Consider the following 19,876-nt stretch of genomic DNA (forward strand, 5'->3'; position numbering starts at 1 on the left):
CCCCGTGGAGAAAGGCTTTTCTGCAAGTTGGAATGGACTTGATGGCGGTAGGGTTTGGGTTTTTTATTTATTCGAGGGGAGCAGTTGGAAATCATCAATCTCTCACCGTATTTAGGTCTCTGTTCAAATGCTACCTACTGAGAGTGACCTTCCTGCCACCTGGACAAGGAGCACCTCCAGCCCTACCTTGCATTACTTTTCTCTCATGACATTTTCCATATTCATTTATTTTACTATGCTCACTTATTCTCTGCCTCCTTTATCTATTTTTCTCACTGCTGTCTGCACAGAATCTTTACACATCGTAGGCATACATTTGGGTGAACAAATAATGAATGAATAAATGAACAGATCGCCCTTACAGTATTGAAATTCTATCTCTTTAGGTTTGTTTGGACTTGAACTTTGTATTGTAGCCTAGGCTGGGCGTTTCCAGGGCAAATTCCTTTTCCATTTGACAGTTGATACACTCGTGTGGGACACTGGTAGCAGCTCTCGTCCCCACTTTCCCTGGGTTCACCATCTCCACGCCTCCTTCTTCCTGCGCCTGTGGTTGAGTTCTAATTTCTCTCTGCCCTCTCTCCAGTTTATTTCTACCCTTACTCTGATGAAAATCTTCTCGAAGTGATGTTTCCATTACATATTTTTTGTTACTGTTTACCAAGACCCTGCTCCATTCATTATAGACTTATTTGCTTGGTTTTAAAAATATTTTATACTCTATACCCCCTGTCCCTCACCAGCCTGTCTCCTACTGCCATCAAGTTGATCTCCACTCTGTCAATGGCTACATTTTCCTTTCCTTGTAGAGTTGTCATTATGAAAGATCTTGCTCTTTCAAGTGCACAGTGAATAGTTAAGCCCAAGTTCCCCAAGGCGGAGGGATAGTGGGTGGCCTAATGTGCTGCTTGGCCATAGGTTCATGCTGATTAAGGTCAGGCTTTGGAGTAAAGAGAACTGAGTAGGTTAGAGCAGACAAAGGTTTTCCCCCATCCTCCACCCCACCCCCCACCCCTAACCCAGCAAGTAGCACTCTTAACAGAAGCCTGTGGAGCCAGGAGTGTTTGTTGAGTGGTGGGAGCTGAGTAAGTAATAAAGGCAGCAAATTGGTTTTCTCCTCTTGTGTGATTTTACAACCTGCAAAGTGGCCAAGAGGGTTGTGATTCACTCAGAAATAAATAGTAGCAAAAATAGCTCATAGGACAATCTGGTGCTTTCATTTGAAAGAATATACTATTTGTTCTAACAGTTATTTTCATATTCCCAGCTGCCAACGATAGCCATATCACTCTGTCTGGCTGTATGTGGTAATTCACTTGTTTTCTTTTGAAGGTGTAGCTATCAGATCATTAAGTTATAGTGCCCTTTAACTTTTTTTTTCTTTTAATGGTTCCTGAGTTTCTTTGGAAGAGTGACAGAGGCATTCCTTGCAAAAACAAATTTGTTTCCACAGGACAATGCCTGACAGTCCAAATATGGGCAAATATAGTATCATAGTCCACTACCTTCTGTAATACAGTAGCCATGGGCTGAAGTGTGCACTCACTTTAAGAATACATCTCTCGGAGCTCTGAAAATAAATTGTGACCAACGGGTCCCTTGTATTTGCGTCCTGCCTGTCATTTCCTTCCTTGGCTTTCTTAGCATTGCTGGCAGTGTGGCTGAGAGCTGTGACACAGAGAGTGGGTTTGAGGACTCCGAGAATAGTGACGTCGCCAGTACTGTTGTGCGCTTCATTACCCGATTCATTGACAAGATTTGTACCGAAAGTGGAGTTACTCAGGATCACATCAAGAGCCTTCATTGCATGATACCAGGTAATCACTTTGCAGACATTGGTGACTCTGAATATTGCTGATAATTGAATAAGAACTTTACGTATAGGTCTACTTTTTCGTATATAAGACCTGGCATACTTGTCTTCCTGTCAATTAGCCATGCTGTTTACTTAGGCTTTGATTCGTTTTTCATTCAGTTATTTATAATTGGATTTTCTTATATTGGTGATTCATTTTGAATGCTCTGGCCTATCCTAGGAATTGTAGCGATGCACATTGAGACCCTGGAAGCAGTGCATCGTGAGAGTAGAAGACTTCCACCAATACAGAAGGTAATTATTCCAGATCGCATGTTTTCAGGCTGTAGCATGTCTTCTTAAAAAGCAGCAGCAATAGACTGTTGTGCCCTGAGAAACACTATCTCTTACCTTTTTTTTTTTCCAGAAGAGTTTGTCATGTAGCTCCTTATAAAAGGGATACTGAAATAGGAACAGTGAATTCAACAAAGGAGCAAAAATAACCTGTTGAGTCTACTTTTATAAGCAGGGTATAAATTACGAACAGTGCTAACCTCTGAACCCAACTCAAAATGTTATGACACGCACTTCCAAAACAGGATTCGAGGCGCCCACCGTGGAATTGCAGGATCCCCGAATCTGGTTATGCATCGTAGATACTTTGGAAGAGAAGTGACCGTTCAGACCCTACCCACCCCACCCCCCCGGCCTCCTAGTCAGGGTGCTGCGGAACATGGTCTAGAAACCTGTACTTTAACAAGCCCCCTAGATCAGCATGTTGCAGCTTTTCTCCCACCAGGGTGTGGAACAGGGTTTAAGACCTCGCACCTCTATAAGCAGAACTATGAAAAGCAAATTCAAATGAGAGATCAGAAGCCACATAAGCAGGGGAGATAATACTGTGAGAAATCTGAGATACAAGGATCATTACACTTTGGCCTTACATTGAAATCTGAGCGTCTAAGAGCCAACAAAAAAAACCAAAACTGACATATACTTTTTATTGCTTAAGAAACTCTGTTTCATTGCACTAGAATCTCCAGGAGAGAGCACATATGATTCTTCACATAACAGATACTGATTAAGAATTCTCCAAGATGCATTATTTATCCAATTAATTCCAGGAAGAGTGGGTCTTTAGAAAAAAAGTACCCATGTTTAAAGTTTTACTTATTTATTTATTTTTACACTTTATAAGAGCAATCATACTCTTTGTATAAAAGTCATACATTAAAGAAATATACATTGTAGTAAGTGAAAGCCCTTCTGGTTCGCCCTGCCCTTACCCTCACCTCTACCTTTTCTTAAGATATTAACACCTTCAATAGTTTGGTTCAAATTCTTATTTTTTTCTTTTTCCAAAAAAGGGATCATATTCTAAATATTGGTTTGTAATCATCGTATATATTCAAGTATAAACTGACCCGAGTATTCGCCGAGGCACCTAATTTTAGCACAAAAATTGCATTTAAAAAAACCTGAAGCACAGCAGCCTGTGTGATCACGAGGTGTTGAAGGGATGAGGCATCAGGCATCAAAGAACAAAAAATCATATCATTGTGAATGAGGGGGAGTGTGGAGTGGAGACCCAAAGCCCATCTATAGGCAACTGGACATGCCCTTACAGAATAGTCATGGGGAGAAGACAAGCCAGTCAGGGTGCAGTGTAGCAACGAAGAAACATACAACTTTCCTCTACTTCCTAAATACTTCTTCCTCCCCGCTGGCACTATCATGATCCCAATTCTACCTTACAAACCTGGCTAGACCAGAGGATGTACAATGGTACAGATAGCAACTGGAAACACAGGGAATCCAGGACGGATGATCCCTTCAGGACCAGTGGTGAGAGTGGCAATACCAGGAGGGTGGAGGGGGGTGGGGTGGAAAGGGGTAACCGATTACAGGGATCTACATACGACCTCCTCCCTGGGGGATGGGCAACAGAAAAGTGGGTGCAGCAATGAAACTCTTATATACAAACAGTTCTGAGGACGGCTCGGGACTGGGCAGTGTTTCCTACTGTTATACACGGGGTTGCTAGGGGTCATAGCCAACTGGATGACACTTAACTACATTAGAAAGATATCAAGAAGGCAGTGCTAAATAAAAGTGGTGTATATATTCCTGTATAAGCTGAGTTTGTCCGCATTAAAAAATAATTTACTGGGAGCTCATACAACTCCTATCACAATCCATACACACATCCACTTGTGTCGAGCACATTTGTACATTTGTTGCCATCATCTTTCTCAAAACATTTTCTTTCTGTTTGAGCCCTTGTTATCAGCTCCTCATTTTCCCCCTGCCTTCCCACCTCCCCTCTCTCACAAACCCTTGATAATTTATAAATTATTATTATTTTGTCATGTCTTACACTGCCCAATGTCTCCCTTCTCACTGGCCCACTGCCTCACCGAGCATAATGTTCTTTTGCAGATACTAGTCCTCCTGATAGCATGCCCAAAGCACAGTCGACGAACTCTCACCCCTCCCTCCTTCTAAGGAGCCTCTGGCTGCACCTCCCAGACAGATCGGGGTGTTCTTGTGGCCGTCCAGGGTGCTTTCTGTGTTCTTCACCAGCACCATCATTCAAAGGTGTCCGCTCTTCTGTGGTCTTCCGTGTTCACTGTCCAGCCTTCCTGTGCAGAGGAGACTATTGAAAAGACCATGACTGGGGACAAGCAAACCTCAGGTCTTAAAGTGACACCCTTGCTCTTTAATTGTGTGAAAAGGTCTTCTGCAGCAGATTTGCCCAATACCATGTGTTGTTCATCTCTTGACTGCTAGTTCCATAGCACTGAGTGTGTTACAAACAAAATGAAATCCTGGAAAATTTCAATCTTTTCTTCATTTTTTAGGATGTTGCTTATTGGTCCGGTTATGAGAATTTGTATTTTCTTTCTGATCAGGTGTAATCTGCACTAAATGTTGTAGTCTTTTATCTTCATCCCTGAGTGCTTCGATTCCTCTTTGCTTTCAGCAAGTAAGGTTGTGTTGTCTGCATATTGCAGACGGTTAATAAGGAACTTCTTACAGTACTGATGCCACATTCTTTCCCATAGAGTTCAGCTTTATGGATTAATTGCTCAGCATACAGATTAAATAAGTATAACAGAAGAATACAGCCCCGACACACACCTTTCCAGATATGAAGCCATGCAGTAGCCCCTTGTTCTGTGTGAATGGCTTCCTCTTGGTTTTTATACCAGCTCCACATCAGCACAATTAAGTGTTCTGGAATTTTCTTTCTAGACAGTGTTATCCATAGTTTTTTTTGGTATACATAGTCAAATGCCTTTGAATCATGAACAAATTACAAGTAAACATCTTTCTGGTTTGTTCAGCTTTTAGTTAAGATCCATCTGATATCAGCAATGATGTCCCTCTGTGTTAGACAGAGTTCTCTAGAGAAACAAAACCAGGACCCTTTACATATATGTATATATGGATTGATGTGTACGAAGGAATACAGCTGCTAATTAGTCCCCACAGCAGTACAGAGGGCTCAGTTCAACTCACTTCCATGGAACAGTTAATGTACTGAAAGTCCTTCAACTCACAAGGGCTGCTGGGTCCTCTGTAGAGCAGTGTGTGCAGTCTGGTCACAGGCAGAAAACAGCAGAGCAGGTCACCAACAGTCAGCCAAACGACAGAATCCAACAGTTCCCAGCTCAAGCAATGTATACTGCAGGAATGTATACAGACCAGCGAAGCTGGTCTCCAAGGAACCTCAAGCTCTAGTGACATGATCCACGGGTTGGGTGTCCTACAGGTAGTGCCGCTCACAAGTTGAGGCAGAGAACTGGCTAAGGCAGCTGCACACTGGTCTGATCACCAGAGAGCAAGAGAGAGACGGGGCTTGCCAAGCCATTTATCTCTTTCTCCTCCAATCAAACTGTGACCTTAATAATCCCAAGGTTCATATTGGCCAGGTTGACTCAATAAACCTACCTATCACACCCTCATTCCATGTTCTCGCCTGAATCTGGCTTGAATTTCTGGCATCTATCTGCCGATATACTGCTGAAACCATTTTAAAATTACTTTCAGCAAAATTTTACATGCTAAGATAATAATGATGTTGTGCTATAATTTCTACATTCTGTGGGGTCACCTTTCATGGAACCTGGCACAGAGGTGGATCTTTTCTAGTTAATTGGCCAGGTAGCTGTCTTCCAAATTTCTTGGGATAGACAAGCGAATGTTTCCAGCACTGCCTTAGATTTTTGAAACATTTTGCTTTTTGTGTTCCATCAATTCCTGGAGCCTTGATTTTTACTGCTTTCAGTATAGCTTCAACTTTTTCTTTCAGTAACGTCATTCCCTGTCATATGCCACCTCCTGAAATGGCTGAATGCCAAACACTTCCATTTATTTATTTATAAACATTTTATTAGGGCCTCATACAACTCTTATCACAATCCATACATATACATACATCAATTGTATAAAGCACATCCATACATTCTTTGCCCTCAGCATTTGCCAGACACTTTGTTTTGGCACAATGATTCTGTATAATTCTCCCATCTTCTTTTAATGCTGTCTGCAGCATTCAGTATTTTCCTCTTGGAATCTTTCAGAATTGCGCCTTGAAGCTTAAATACTTTTCTGACTTCTTTCAGCTGCATCTGGGTCGACAGTGTTCTTCCCTCTGAGTTCCCTAACCCCAGGCTCTTACACATTTCATTATTATGCTTTGCTTTGTCAAACAGCCTTCTGAAACTTTCTGCTTAGCTTTTTACGTCATCCTTTGTTCTGTTTGCTCTAGCTATTTTCATGCTCAAGAGTAAGTTTTAGATTTCTGTTTTTAATTGTTTTATTGTCGATGAGGTTAAGGTTTCCAGAGTGGACCATAGTTCCACGTCCAGTAATTCATAGCCATTCCAACTCAGCTCTTCCATTGCAGTTCCCTCAGTAGACCGCCACTTAGGCCACTTCTTGGTGCTTCCTATGTCCCTTCTTCCACTCTTCCTAACCAGCTGGACTTTGTCTCTGGGTAAGTACTGCCTTTTTATCTTAAATGCTTGACTGTTTTTTCACAGAGTGAGGTTCACTTCCAGACCGAAAGAGTAAATCATGATTTTTATGCATTCCATTTCATTTTTGACAACTTCCAATTTCCCCAGATTCGGACTTGGTACATTCCTCATTCTAATAATTAAACAATGCTTGCGGCAATTTCTTGTCATTTTGAGCCAGGCCCATCAGCAAATGAAGGTCCCTGACGCTTTGCTCCATCCAGGGTACTAGAATTTACTCTGAGGCAGCTCTCCCTCAGTCAGAGTCCGAGTGCTTTCCCAGCTGAGGGGCTCGCCTCCTGGCGCTGTATCAAACAATGTGCCGCTGCTCGTCCTGAGGTTTCCAGTGGCTCAGTGTCCTGAATTAAACAACTTCTTCCTTCTTCCTAGTTCATTCTCGTCTCTAAGCTAAGCTGAAACGTGTTCATCATGGGTGACACTGCAGGTATTTGAAATGCCATTGGCAGCGTCACGGCAGCACACAGTCCACCTCCGTGCACAAAACTGACAGGCCAGAGTGGGGTCTCTTTCCGTATTAACACATAGAAATCTGCCTTGTTTTTTGACTAATTATAATGACTTGTATTAAATGGGTGCTTCAAAGACGTGAGTTATTTCTAACAATTTAATAAGCAGTGGTCTGATCATTTCACTCCTCCATGGAGAAACCTCCATTTCTCTCTCTTTCCAAACCTGTTTTGTCATTTGGCAACCTGGGAATTCTGACCGAAGATTTTTTGGTCTAGAACTGAAAAAGACAGCCTTCCTTTGTTAGAAGCCATATACAAATTGTGTCTGAAATATATGAATTTTCCTTAGCCCAAGATTCTTAGACCTGCTCTACTGCCAGGAGAAGAAATGGTTTATGAAGGTCTTCGAGTTCTGCTGGATCCTGATGGAAGGGAGGAGGCCACCGGAGGCCTCCTTGGAGGCCCTCAGCTGCTGCCCGCCGAAGGAGCCTTGTTCCTCACCACGTACAGAATTCTCTTCAGAGGAACCCCCCACGACCAGCTCGGTATGGATCAGATATGCCATCAGCGCACGGCTATGTGTGTGTATAAGACATTTTGATTCTGTCTGTGGACTGTGATTTACAGATCACGTCAGATTCAAAAGAAACCTTTTGCCAACTATTGTTTTTATTTGTCAACAGGTAATGTTAATCATCAGTTTACACTTAGAGAACTAAAGGTATTTCTAAACAGTAAATCAAGAGGGATTCATTCGATGAACTGTTCATAATTTCATGTGAAGTAAGGATATTCACAGGAGCCAGCTGCTGAATATGCTGACTTGTCCCAGCTCTCTGGGGCCTACAGTTAACTGTCAGGCTGAGGTCTTCCAGGTACCACTGTTGAGTCCGTGGGTCTTGTCTCCCTCCAGTCGGTGAGCAGACAGTTGTGCGGAGCTTTCCCATTGCCTCCATCACCAAGGAGAAGAAGATCACGATGCAGAATCAGCTACAGCAGAACATGCAAGAAGGGCTGCAGATCATATCTGCATCGTTTCAGGTATGTAGGAAAGGGAGCAATTCTATTGCTCAGAAGTTCTCACAATTTTCCATGTCTTCCTCTTCTATGGTTGGAAGATGAGGATGAGGAAGGCCAAGGGAGGTAGTCTTGAGCTGAGTAAACTTATCGATAAACTAAACTCAACTCACTGCCACTCAGTCTATTTCGACTCAAAGCAAACCCATTGGACAGAGTAGAACTGCTGCTGTGGGTTTCTGAGACTAGTTCGTTACAAAAGTAGAAAGCCTCATCTTCCTCCCATGAAGTGGACGGAGGTTTCTAACTGCTGGCTTTATGGTTAGCAGACTGACTTCATAACCACTACACGACCAAGGCTCCAAACTCAGCAACTGTCTTGGTTATTCTCTCAATTCCTGAGCTGTTAGTGAACTCAAGCGGACCAATATAGTCTCAACATTTAATAATTGTAGAAATTCAGACACACACACACAATTGGCTTTTGTTCTCTGTCAAGTAATACCTCAACGCATGTTTGACAAAGACCTTAGATAAAAATAAATTCTTTGGGGGTCTTCTGTGGAAGAAGTGAAACTCTGAGAAGCATGTGGAGGATTCAAGTCCAGGGACACTAACTGTGTCCAAACCAACCCGTTGGCACCGAGGCCATCCCGGTGGAGCTGTGTGTCAGGGTGGCGCTGTGCGTGGGTCTCCTGGGGTGCCCCTGACTTGACTTGAGCAGCAGAGCCCGTTCACCATTTACACCAATTAGGGACTTAGTAGCTGAATAACCTTTGGTAAAATACGGGTTTTTTTCCCTAGGGACTTGTGATCATACCCGAACTTGTGGATATTCTTATGCAAACCAAACACTGGAAGAAACCGTTTTCATCTTTTTTTTTTTTAATTTCCATTATGTGATGTTTGGCTTTAGAAAATCCCTCATGCTCAGATTTGCAGACTATGATTTTTTTTAACCTCATTCAGTCCAGTCAAGGACTTCCTATTAAGTCCCTTGCTAATGGTGAAATATAAGGTGCTAACCTTCTCCCGCCAGAGCAGTGACTCCCTAGGGATGTCCTCACTTTTCCCATTGCCAAACAGCTATAAACTGTATCTCATGGCGATGCAAGGTGGAATTCTAGTCAAATTGGATGGTTTGCTCCTTAGATTTGTAGTATATCCAAGCAGAAAGAGATCTTATTAGGCTAAACTCCCCATCCAAAGCAACCAACTGAGAAGTGACAAGGGCATGTTTGTTCTCTTGGCCACCATAATTTTATCTTCCCACCCTTTGGTAGAAGAGAGAGTTTTAGAGAAAACTCACCTTCAGAATACATGAGTCATCTTGCCAATCAACCATCTATGGCAAGTAATGCTTTCTGAGCCTCACTTTAAAAAAAATTTAGAATCAAAGTTGGGTTTAATAATTTCCAAGGCAGACCCCCTCATCTTCCAGAGCCTTCCATTTAGAATTGTTATTTCCTGTTATTTCAAAGATGCAGGCAAAAGCTGCCTAGAAATCCTTGATGCTTCTGATGTGCGTAATCTCTTTTGTCTCCAAGTTGATTAAAGTAGCGTTTGATGAAGAAGTGAGTCCGGAAGTAGTCGAGATCTTCAAGAAGCAGCTGATGAAGTTCCGCTATCCCCAGTCCATTTTCAGCACCTTTGCTTTTGCTGCTGGACAAACTACCCCACAAATAACCTTACCCAAACAGAAGGAAAAGAACACCTCCTTTCGGTAAGAGGGGAGAGAGTGCCTTCATCCCAGCCCTCCATGCCTTGACTGCCTGCCAGAGCCCGCCCCGGGGTCCCTGTGATCGCTCTTTGGTTCGCCCATGGGGCAAGCTCCTGTGGTTAGGCAGCAGCTGCAGCGACACCCGGCACAAATTTCTCAAACTGAAGTCCACAAGAGGCTCGGACTGTCATCGTGCCCATTTCTCAAGATGCATATTCAGAGTGGGAAATTCTGCTTTCCCTTTTCCCAACGCTTGAGCTATCCCTTCAGCTTCCATGAACAGCCAGGCTCAGCTCGAAGTTTCACTTTGATCTAGAGACAGAGCCTTTCTTCTCTTGTTTTTAATAACATTTTTATACGATTTCAGAGTTACAAAAAGCTATAGTAACAGCACAATTTTTTACTAGATTCACCAAGTAGTTGCTTATGTTTTGCTACATTTGCAACATCTTTCTTTATCTCACACATTTTTCCCCTGAAGCATTTGAGTTACACACATCAAGTTGTGTTGTCCTTAAATATGTCAATGAATACTTCCCAGGAACAAAGTTAGTGCCTTATATAACAACTGTCTAGTGATTAAAACCAGGAAAGTGAATTGATATAAAACTCTTGTCTAAGAGAGTTCATATTTTTTCATTTTAAATTAAATGAACCCAATGATGTCCTTTTTGTGGGGGGTGTGGGCTGGGGTATGTGTCCTGGTTTAGGACCCAGTTCAGGATTGGGCATTACATTTAGTTATCATGTGTCTTTACTAGGAGTCCTACTTTTCAGGTGAAAGTTTTTAGAAATTTACATTAAATTTTTAGGTTTTAAACTATTATAAAATAACAGTTGTTTCAAAATTCCCATCAGCCCATGATTTTAAAAAAATGAAGGTGTTAAAATGTTAATTCATTTTCATCATCAATCAAACACCTAACATTTGGGCCCCTGCCAGTACAAATTATATATTAGGGAGAACTTTGCAGACTTTGGGAAAGGACCTTTCCTTTGTCTTTGTGGGGCAGACTGGGGATTAGAGAGGATTGCAGAACCTAGACAGTGTGTCATTTTTCAGGTTCGTAGCTGGCCACTTGTCCACTGCTACCTGGTAAGCAGAGGAGAATATCGAGGTATAGGCAGGCACAAACAGCCTCTTAGGTATTTACAGCAGTGAATCAAGCTTCCTTCCTAGTACTGTGGGGTCACAAGGATCCTACGATACTTGTTATTTCTGCCATCTGTGACGGAAACAAAACTCAGTGTGCTGTTTTAGGGTTAGAAACTGTCAGATAGATGGACACATAAATCAATAACTAGATTTTGTATCAAGCTGTAATAGGGGATATAACAATTAAAAATTTTAAGCATTCTAGAATTTCCTGAGTATATGAATCATTGGCTAGGATTTTTTTTTTTCAAAAATCCCTCTGAGTCTCTGTTATACCTGAAGTGATTTATAATTGGTTTGATTTTGAAAACAGTAGTATTTTATGATGTCTGACAGTTATCTAAGACATCTTTCATAACCCTCAGGTTTATATTTCAGGTAACTAAAGATAGGGTCTGATAAAACTATCTGACAATAGAGAATAATAAAAAAATAATCTTACAGTCTTCACCTCACTGTCACCAGTCAAGAAATAACTTCTTTGTTCAGTTCTCTGGGTTATAAATACTCTTGAAAGCAGATTTTTCTATCAACCAGAAAAACCACCAATATGAATAAATAAAGTGCTTTTAGTCTCCGTGGGTTTGCATTGGAATCCCCACTATTTAAAACTGGTTATCAAAGGAATATGCTACATTTCCAGCTTCTTGGTTTTTTCCTCTCAGAGAAGGAAATATTGTTGTTTTCTAGACATTTGAAATATTGTTGTTTTCTAGACTTCATAAGGTTTAATAGCTAATTAGAGGAAGACACCACATATGCACTCTTGAAACATTTAAACAAAAACTTGAAACATTGAAGACGGTTGGCATTGCCCCGAGTGCAAAGCGTTGGGGTCCGTAGGAAAGGGAGCAGGCCAGCTTTCCATGCAGGAGCCCTTCCACATGCAAAGTCTGTGGGCGCTGTGGTGCAGGGAAGGGGCAGGAATAACCAGGGAGGGTTGGGCATACTTAACCAGAAAGCCAAGCTGGGGTGCGTAGATTTGCAGGGACAAACATTGTGTGTCCCACTCGGGTTCTTGTCCAAAGCAGAGTCTTGGTGTCAGTGATGTTTTATAGGAAACTAGTTTGCTAGGTATGTAGAGATCAGCTTGGGCGATAGCTAAAGATTGATCCCAGGATGTGGGAAGATTGCTCTAAAGGAAGAAGCTTCAGGAAGGTCTTCATGAAGGAGATAGCAGTGACGAATGGAGAACTAGCTTGAGCTATGCGGGTATCAAAAATCCGTCCACGGCACCGTCCTATTAAATCGCCATGCTCTTCCTTTGCTGTGTTTTACTCGCAGCACCTTCTCAAAAACGATTGTGAAAGGTGCCAAGCGGGCGGGGAAAATGACAATTGGGCGGCAGTATTTATTGAAGAGGAGAACGGGGACAATTGTCGAAGAGAGAGTGAATCGTCCTGGATGGAATGAAGAAGATGACATATCCGGTATGTAAGAAATCTTTTTATTATTCAGTTTATTCTTCTTTTCTCATGGGACTAAGCACCTAAAACATCACATTGTACTGTAACTTGGATCTCATGAGAATATTTTGAGGTATTTTCAAGCTTCTCAAAACTGAGGGTAAAAAATATTATTTTCTTAATATTATATTTTTCACATAAGGTTTTGTTCCTATTGTACTTTTCCCTTATTGATTCCATAGGGCTGGTTGACTATTTCTCACTGTGTCTTGTGGACGAGACGAAAAAGGACACCCGTGCATAAAACTGTAGTTACTGGGCTGTCCTCTGTCTCTTGTGCCTATGCATCCGAAATGAGGATGTTGGATATTTGAGGTCTTAATGAGCACATTGTAGATGAGCCTAATCAAGATAGGAGACCTAAAGCGAGAACATTCTTAGATGATACAGCAACAGAAATTGAGAAGAACGGTATTTAGGAAGCTGGGAATGCCTCTTGTTTGGGAAAAGAGAGGCTGAGAGGAACAACAGAAGGCCCTATTTAATTCTTGCCTGCTCCTCTTAATCCAGAAGCTAGTAAACATGTGACATGAGAGTCTACGCAGAGTTAGAGCTCATCAGAGACAGAACGAAGGCTGGTGCACTCTCTTCCTCTCAGATTGAGTCCTCAGTTTCTCAGAATCAATCCTCAGTGGTTTTATAATACTCATAACAACAACAATAAGATGAAGTTTCGGAAAAAGAAACCTCATGTCTATAGATATTGTTGGCTAAAAGGTCTCTCTCTCTCCCCTGAGAGGGAATAAAGAACCGATGTCATTTAACATGTATGTGTGCCTATGTGCCTATGTGTCTTACAAGCTTGCCTCTGGGTCCAGTGACAAGACCTACTAAATGTTCCTTAAGTCACCCCCTGTTGGAGCCTAGAGAACCTTTCAGACAACTAAGAAACCACTAAAGAGCCATCACTTCTCTCCACTGTTGATGGCTTTTGGTGATTTCATGAAACAAACAAACAGACAAAAATTAGCATTCTGTGATATTTATGACACAAAAGACCAAACTATACCATTCCCTTTGCTCTTCTGAAAAGAACACAAACAAGCCCTTATGATATTGCCTTGTGAAGTTTACGAACCTAAACATATCATGCCCATTTATAGGACCCCGGATCGTTGAGTCTTTCCTCTAGTGAATGATAGCCCTGTCTTTTCCTTGACTGCTTCCCTGTAAGCGCATTTCCAAAGACTGTGGACACTTGGTTTGACTCCTCTCACTTTAAAAATAAATGTAAAAGTAAATTAGGACAGTTGATAACATGGACTTTTTTTAGTTAGAACATGCAGTACCAATTAGGAATGTTTTTTTTTTAATCCTCCCTAAAATACTTGATTATTGGGTAAATTTTTCCTACATCTACAATCTCAAAGGATTCTGTAACCTGAGACTGCGCAACTGTGAGGGAGTTTTCCATGTGTACCACATCCTCTGACAACAAAATTTCCAGGGGGAATAAGCTGAAACTTGACAAAAATCCTATTAAAGATTAATTTTACTGTCAGGTTAGGCCTTGACACCGTTTGGGTGTTTTCTTTTTTTTTTTTTTTTTGGGTGTTTTCTTATACGGGCCTAAATACAAGTCGCAAGAAGTTGACATTAATAAGCAATTGTGAAGGAGTCTTGATGGCTTAGTGGTTATGCACTGGGCTGCTAACCACAAGGTCAGCAGTTCAAAACCACCATTGGCATTTTGGGAGCAAGATGAGACTTTCTACTCCCATAAAGATTTACAGTCTCAGAAACCTCTGTCCTGTAGGGTCACTATGAGTTGGCATCAACTTAATGGCAGCGATTGACACAGAAGAATATGAGTAATGAAGTAGAAGTTATAGTGCTTGAGATTAAATGGTTAGATGGTGGTGTTTTCCTGACATTTTTAGTTAACACATTGAACTCCTGATATTTTATGTCTTGACCATAGCCCAATACAAACCTCTCCTGGTTTTAGAATCCTCTTCAAGAGAAAACCTTTAACTTTGAGTGGTGTCATTTCTCCGCATGGGCTTCTCTCGTCGCAGTTTCCGATGACAGTGAGCTGCCCACGAGCGCCACGCTGAGGGCCTCAGAGAAGTCGACCATGGAGCAGCTGGTGGAGAAGGCCTGCTTCAGAGACTACCAGCGCTTAGGCTTGGGAACCATAAGCGGCAGCTCCTCCCGCACGAAGCCCGAGTACTTTCGGATCACCGCCTCCAACAGGATGTATTCGCTGTGCCGCAGGTGAGTCTGTTGCTGGTAGACTCCAAAAAGAGACTCACTTTCCTTCCCTCCCTTGGCACCTTGACTGAGCTGCTTGGACCCATAGCCCAGATACAGAGTAAAACGTCACAGAGTAGGAGCAAGGCTTCCTGGGATATGTGCGTTTAAGAAATACATTTCATGCAGGGCAAGCAAACATCCCAGCAGGATCCTGAGAAGGCCCCGAGTGCCTGTCAGGGCAGAGGTGGAAGATGAAGTTCTTGCCCACCATGGACATTGCCCTTCAGCTAGGATGCCTATAGAGAGCTTGACGGAAGACTAGGACTGGGCCAGGCAGACAGGAGAATCTGGCCTAGGACAGGGGTCTGCAAACTGACTCTGTAAAGGGCCAGATGGTAAATCTGTCACAACTGCCACAACCACTCAAATCTGCACAAGCAGCTATCCAGAGGAACGGGATGGATGGGCGTGGCCAGATTTGCCCCACAGGCTGTAATTTGCTGATCCAGGGGTAGACAAGGTTTTCTTACGCTGTCTAATTAAAATTTTTCAAGAGAATATTGCTTAAAGCATGTTAATGAACACATTTTCTTCTTTCTATTCTTATCTCATTGTTTTTCAAATCTATGAAACCCCGCCCATGTGCTATCACATGTAAATATCTCTTTTTTTAGCTGCATTTAGTCATTTTCGTCTTCCATATCAGCGCAGGGCCTCTTGCTTTGAGTAAAGAGAATAATGGCAAGAAAGTGCTTTGCAAATTCTAAGTCTTTACGTGGTTTAGAAAGTTATCTTAATGTCACTTTTGTTTCAGCCCCTCTGTTCTTGAAGAACTCTAGACATTTCATTTTAAATGATGCTTTACATTTACAAACATCGTTGTGGAACTTGAATAACAAGTTGGGAATGTAGTTTCAGTTTATAGACAAGTAACATTTTTTATTAAATGCTGAAAGAGACTGAGCTGAGCATGCAGTGGTTTCCTTGGATTCGTAGGCATCTAGGTAAACGGTCTCTGTAGTAAGTAGGAGCGGTGGCGGCTGGGGACAGGGTTCTGCGTTTGAGAAGCACGCTGTCAAAATCACGCCTGCCGGTCAGAGGACGGGCCTCAGGTACCATTTCAGTGTGACAGAGCAAAGCAAAATAGTAACAGAGTCTTGCTTAGAACACTTGCAATAAAGCATTTGCGGTGGTGTAAAATAACAGTATTTGTGATGCGTGGAGAAAACAGTGGCGTTGTCAAGGATTTCATTTTACTTGGATCTACAACCAAAGCCAATGGAAGCCCCAGTTAAGAAATCAAACAGTGGATTGAATTGGGCAAATCTACTGCAAAAGACTTTTTTAACTTGTTAAAAAAGCAAAGATATCACCTTGAAGCCTGGGTTATACTTTAAGGTATTTTCAATCACAAAGAAAATGGATGCATTTGAATTATGGTATTGGGAAAGAATATTTAATATACTAAGGACAGCCAGAAGAATAAATAACCTGTGCTTCTAGAAGTGTAGACAAAACACTCATAGAAGCAAGGGCCATCATATTTGGTAAAATAGAAGGTTGAAGAACAAAGAGGAAGACCCCAACAAGAGGAATGACCCAGTGACTACCACAGTGGACTCGCACCGAACAGCCATCGTGAGGATGATGATGGGTTGGAAAATGTTTCCTTCTGCGGTCCACAGAGGTCATGAGCAAGGTCGGGACCAATGCAACACCCTCACCAACAACGAAACAGTCATCCATCTCCCTCCAACTAGTAGAAGGAAGGAAATTGGATAATTTTTAAAACCCCAAAAGAAGGCAAGAAAGGAGGAGAAAGCAGAATAAAACAGATGGGACAAGTAGAAAGCAAGTAGTACGATGGTGTATTTAAATTCAGATGGATCAGTAATTGTATTCATCATAAATGAACTAAATACTTCAAATAAAAGACAAAGATTATAAGAATAAAGCTTTATACTGCTTCTAAGGGAGACATGTAAAATAAGGAGGGCACAAAAAGATTGAAAGTAAAATACCTTAAAATAGATGACAACATCTGTACTATTATCCCGGTTGATTTTAAAGTGCAAACTATTACTAAAGATAACGAAGACAAGATGTTCACTTCAAAAATATAATTCATTATGACCAAGGAGATTTACTGAAGGAACACAGAACTGACTTAATATCTGAAAATACTCAGTGTCATTCAATAGACTAACAAAAGAAAAAGAAAAATACATATTACATGTACTATATTTAGAAAAACATTTTGTAAAATTTAATATACGTTAATGATTTATTATTTTTTAAATGATTTCTTTAAACTCTTGTTGTTGTAAGGTGTCATTAAGTGAGTTTCAACTGATAGTGATCTTGTTTACAATACAAATATTGACTGGTCTTGGGCCACCATCACAATTGTTGTATTTGAACCTGTCGTTGCATCCACCATGTCACTCCATCTTGTGGAGAGTCTTGCTCTTCGCACTAGACTCTACTTGACCAAGCCTGATGTCCCACTCTAGAGAGTGGTCCCTCTGATCACGTGTCCAAAGTCCCCAAGGTGAAGTCTCACCACTCCCTTTCCAAGGAGTAATTTGCATGTCCTTCTTCCCAAACAGATCTGCTCCTTCCTTGGGCAGCACTTGGTATATTCAATATTCTTTGCCAACATTACAATTCAAATACTTCAATTTGTCTTTGGTCTTCCTTATTCATTGATCAACTTCTGCATGCATATGAGGCAATTGAAAATGCCGTGGCTTAGGTCAGGAGCACATTAGTCATCAAAGTGACACTTTCTCGTTTTGAAGTGGATTTGCCCAATGGAATATGTCATTTGATTTCTTGACTTCTCCTTCTGTGGGATCCCTGGTGGCATAGTGGTCTGTGTGTGGGCCTACTAACCACAAGATCAGTAGTTGAAAGCCACCAGCCACTCCACAGGAGCAAGGTGGATGGGGAGTTTCTACAACCATAAAAATGTACAGTCTCAAAAACCTACCCTGCCCTGTCCAGTTGCTATACATAGGAATAGACTCGAAGACAGTGAGTGAGAGAGCTTCTGTGAGTGTTGATTATGGGTCTAAGTAAAAGGAAATTCTGGAAGCTTCAATATTTTCTTCAATTGTCATGAGGTTGCTTATTGGTCTAGTTGTAAGGATTTTATTGAGGTATATCCCATACTGAAAGCTATAGTGTTTAATCTTCACAGTAATTGCTTCAAGTCCTTTTTGCTTTCAGCAGGCTAGATTATCATCTGAATACAGAATTGTGTTTATGAGTCTTAGTGAAGCATCTCAGGTTATTTGCTCAGCATACAGAATGAATAAACACAGTGAAAAAACACAACCCTGGCTGGGGACATTCCGTTGAGTTCCGTTTCTTCTCCAGTGAAGATCACACGCTGTGGGTGTCCTAGAGCGTCGGAGGAGTGCTGTGCCCACCTTTTTAAAGCCACAATGGTGGCTCGTTCCACTACTGACATTTCTGGGGAAAAAAGAAAAGATACAGCCCTGGCACGTACCATTCCTGATTTTAAACTGTGCAGTATCCCCTTACTCTGTTTCAACAACTGCCTCTGGTTCATATACTGAAGAATCTAATATTTCATTAAAGCTACATCATCAAATAGTTAGAGATAAATCTAGTGAAAGATATGCAAAATCTCTCCACAATATTGAGAATAATTAAAGATCTAAATAAATAGATAAATCATGTTCTTGGATTAGAAGACTTAATATTCTAAAATTACCATTTTCCCCCACATTGATCTAAAAAGATAATTCTAAACGTTATAGGAAAAGGCCAAGTATAGTTAAGAAAGTCTTTTTTTCATCAAAATTTTATTTTATTTTTGAAATATTTTATTGGGGGCTCTTACAGCTTTTATAACAATTCATACATCAATTGTAGCAAGCATATTTGTACATATGTTGCCATCATCATTTTCTAAACATTTACTTTCTATTTGAGTCCTTGGTATCAGCTCCTCTTTTTTCCCTCCCCCCCCCCTCGTGACCTCTTGATAAATTATTATTATTTTCATATCTTACACCGACCGCTGTTTCCCTTCACCCATGGTTCTGTTGTTGTTTGTCCCCCCTTGGGGTGGGGAGAGGGTATGCATCAATCATTGCCATCAGTTCCCCCTTCCTCCCCTCCTCCCTCCACCTTACCCCTACCCTCTTGGTATCACTACTCCCATTTCTGTGCCTGAGGGTTTATCTGACCTGGATTCTGTGTGTGGTGAGCTCTCATCTGTACCAGTGTACATGCTCCGGTCTAGCCAGAACTGAAAGGCAGGACTGGGACCATGATGGTGGGGGGTGAGGAAGCCTCAAAGAACCAGAGGAATTTTGTAGTGTTTTATTGGTTGACTCATCCTTTCCTTGTGACCCTTCTGTGAGGGGCTCCCCTATTGTCTACAGATGGGTTTGGGCTCTCTGCTCCAACCCTGAGAAAGTGTTCATAGAATAATGCTAGCAGTCATCAAGACTTTTATATAAAACTACAGCAATTAAGACAACATGGGTTTGGCACATGGATTGGCAAATAGACCAGTGGAACAGTATTATTCTTAATAACCCAAAAATGTAAACTATACCAATTCCATCTACCGATTAGTTAAACCGTAGTGTAATCACATGATAGAGTACTTCTACAGCACTGGAAATTAACAAAGCACAGCTACATGCAGCAGCATGGATAGATCATGCCAGACACAGAAGAGTACATACCTTTTTTAAAAAAACTTTAAATTACACACATTTCCCTTGTGGAAACTTGAAAGTTCATTTTCATTCTAGACAAGTATTTCCTACACATGCTAATAATTATTTTATATTGGAGATACCAACTCCTATAAACCAGCTGTAACAACTTTCTCCATTTCTTGTTGGCCAAGTTTAGTGAGCTGATTTGTGCACAGGGTGAGAAATGCAGGAATGAGGTGCCAATTTTGGAAGCCCATGATACCAGGATGGAAATAGAGTTTATACTCACACAAGACACTTACTATTACCACCAGCCAGATAGAAAATGA

At 41.4% G+C, this 19,876-nt stretch overlaps 1 protein-coding gene across 3 annotated transcripts in view; it reads left to right on the forward strand.

The window, feature by feature from the left end:
- SBF2 (SET binding factor 2) overlaps nucleotides 1-19,876 on the forward strand; it is a 384,097-nt gene that overhangs the window by 313,387 nt on the left and 50,834 nt on the right. For all 3 annotated transcript variants that reach the window (XM_075546087.1, XM_075546088.1, XM_075546089.1), the window contains 7 exons: nucleotides 1,645-1,817; nucleotides 2,037-2,110; nucleotides 7,639-7,834; nucleotides 8,203-8,330; nucleotides 9,854-10,029; nucleotides 12,467-12,612; nucleotides 14,667-14,865. In XM_075546087.1, coding sequence (XP_075402202.1) covers nucleotides 1,645-1,817; nucleotides 2,037-2,110; nucleotides 7,639-7,834; nucleotides 8,203-8,330; nucleotides 9,854-10,029; nucleotides 12,467-12,612; nucleotides 14,667-14,865 — 1,092 coding nt within the window. The remainder of the gene's footprint in view (nucleotides 1-1,644; nucleotides 1,818-2,036; nucleotides 2,111-7,638; nucleotides 7,835-8,202; nucleotides 8,331-9,853; nucleotides 10,030-12,466; nucleotides 12,613-14,666; nucleotides 14,866-19,876) is intronic.

The sequence above is a fragment of the Tenrec ecaudatus genome, chromosome 4 (assembly GCF_050624435.1).
Source record: "Tenrec ecaudatus isolate mTenEca1 chromosome 4, mTenEca1.hap1, whole genome shotgun sequence".
NCBI lineage: Eukaryota > Metazoa > Chordata > Mammalia > Afrosoricida > Tenrecidae > Tenrec > Tenrec ecaudatus.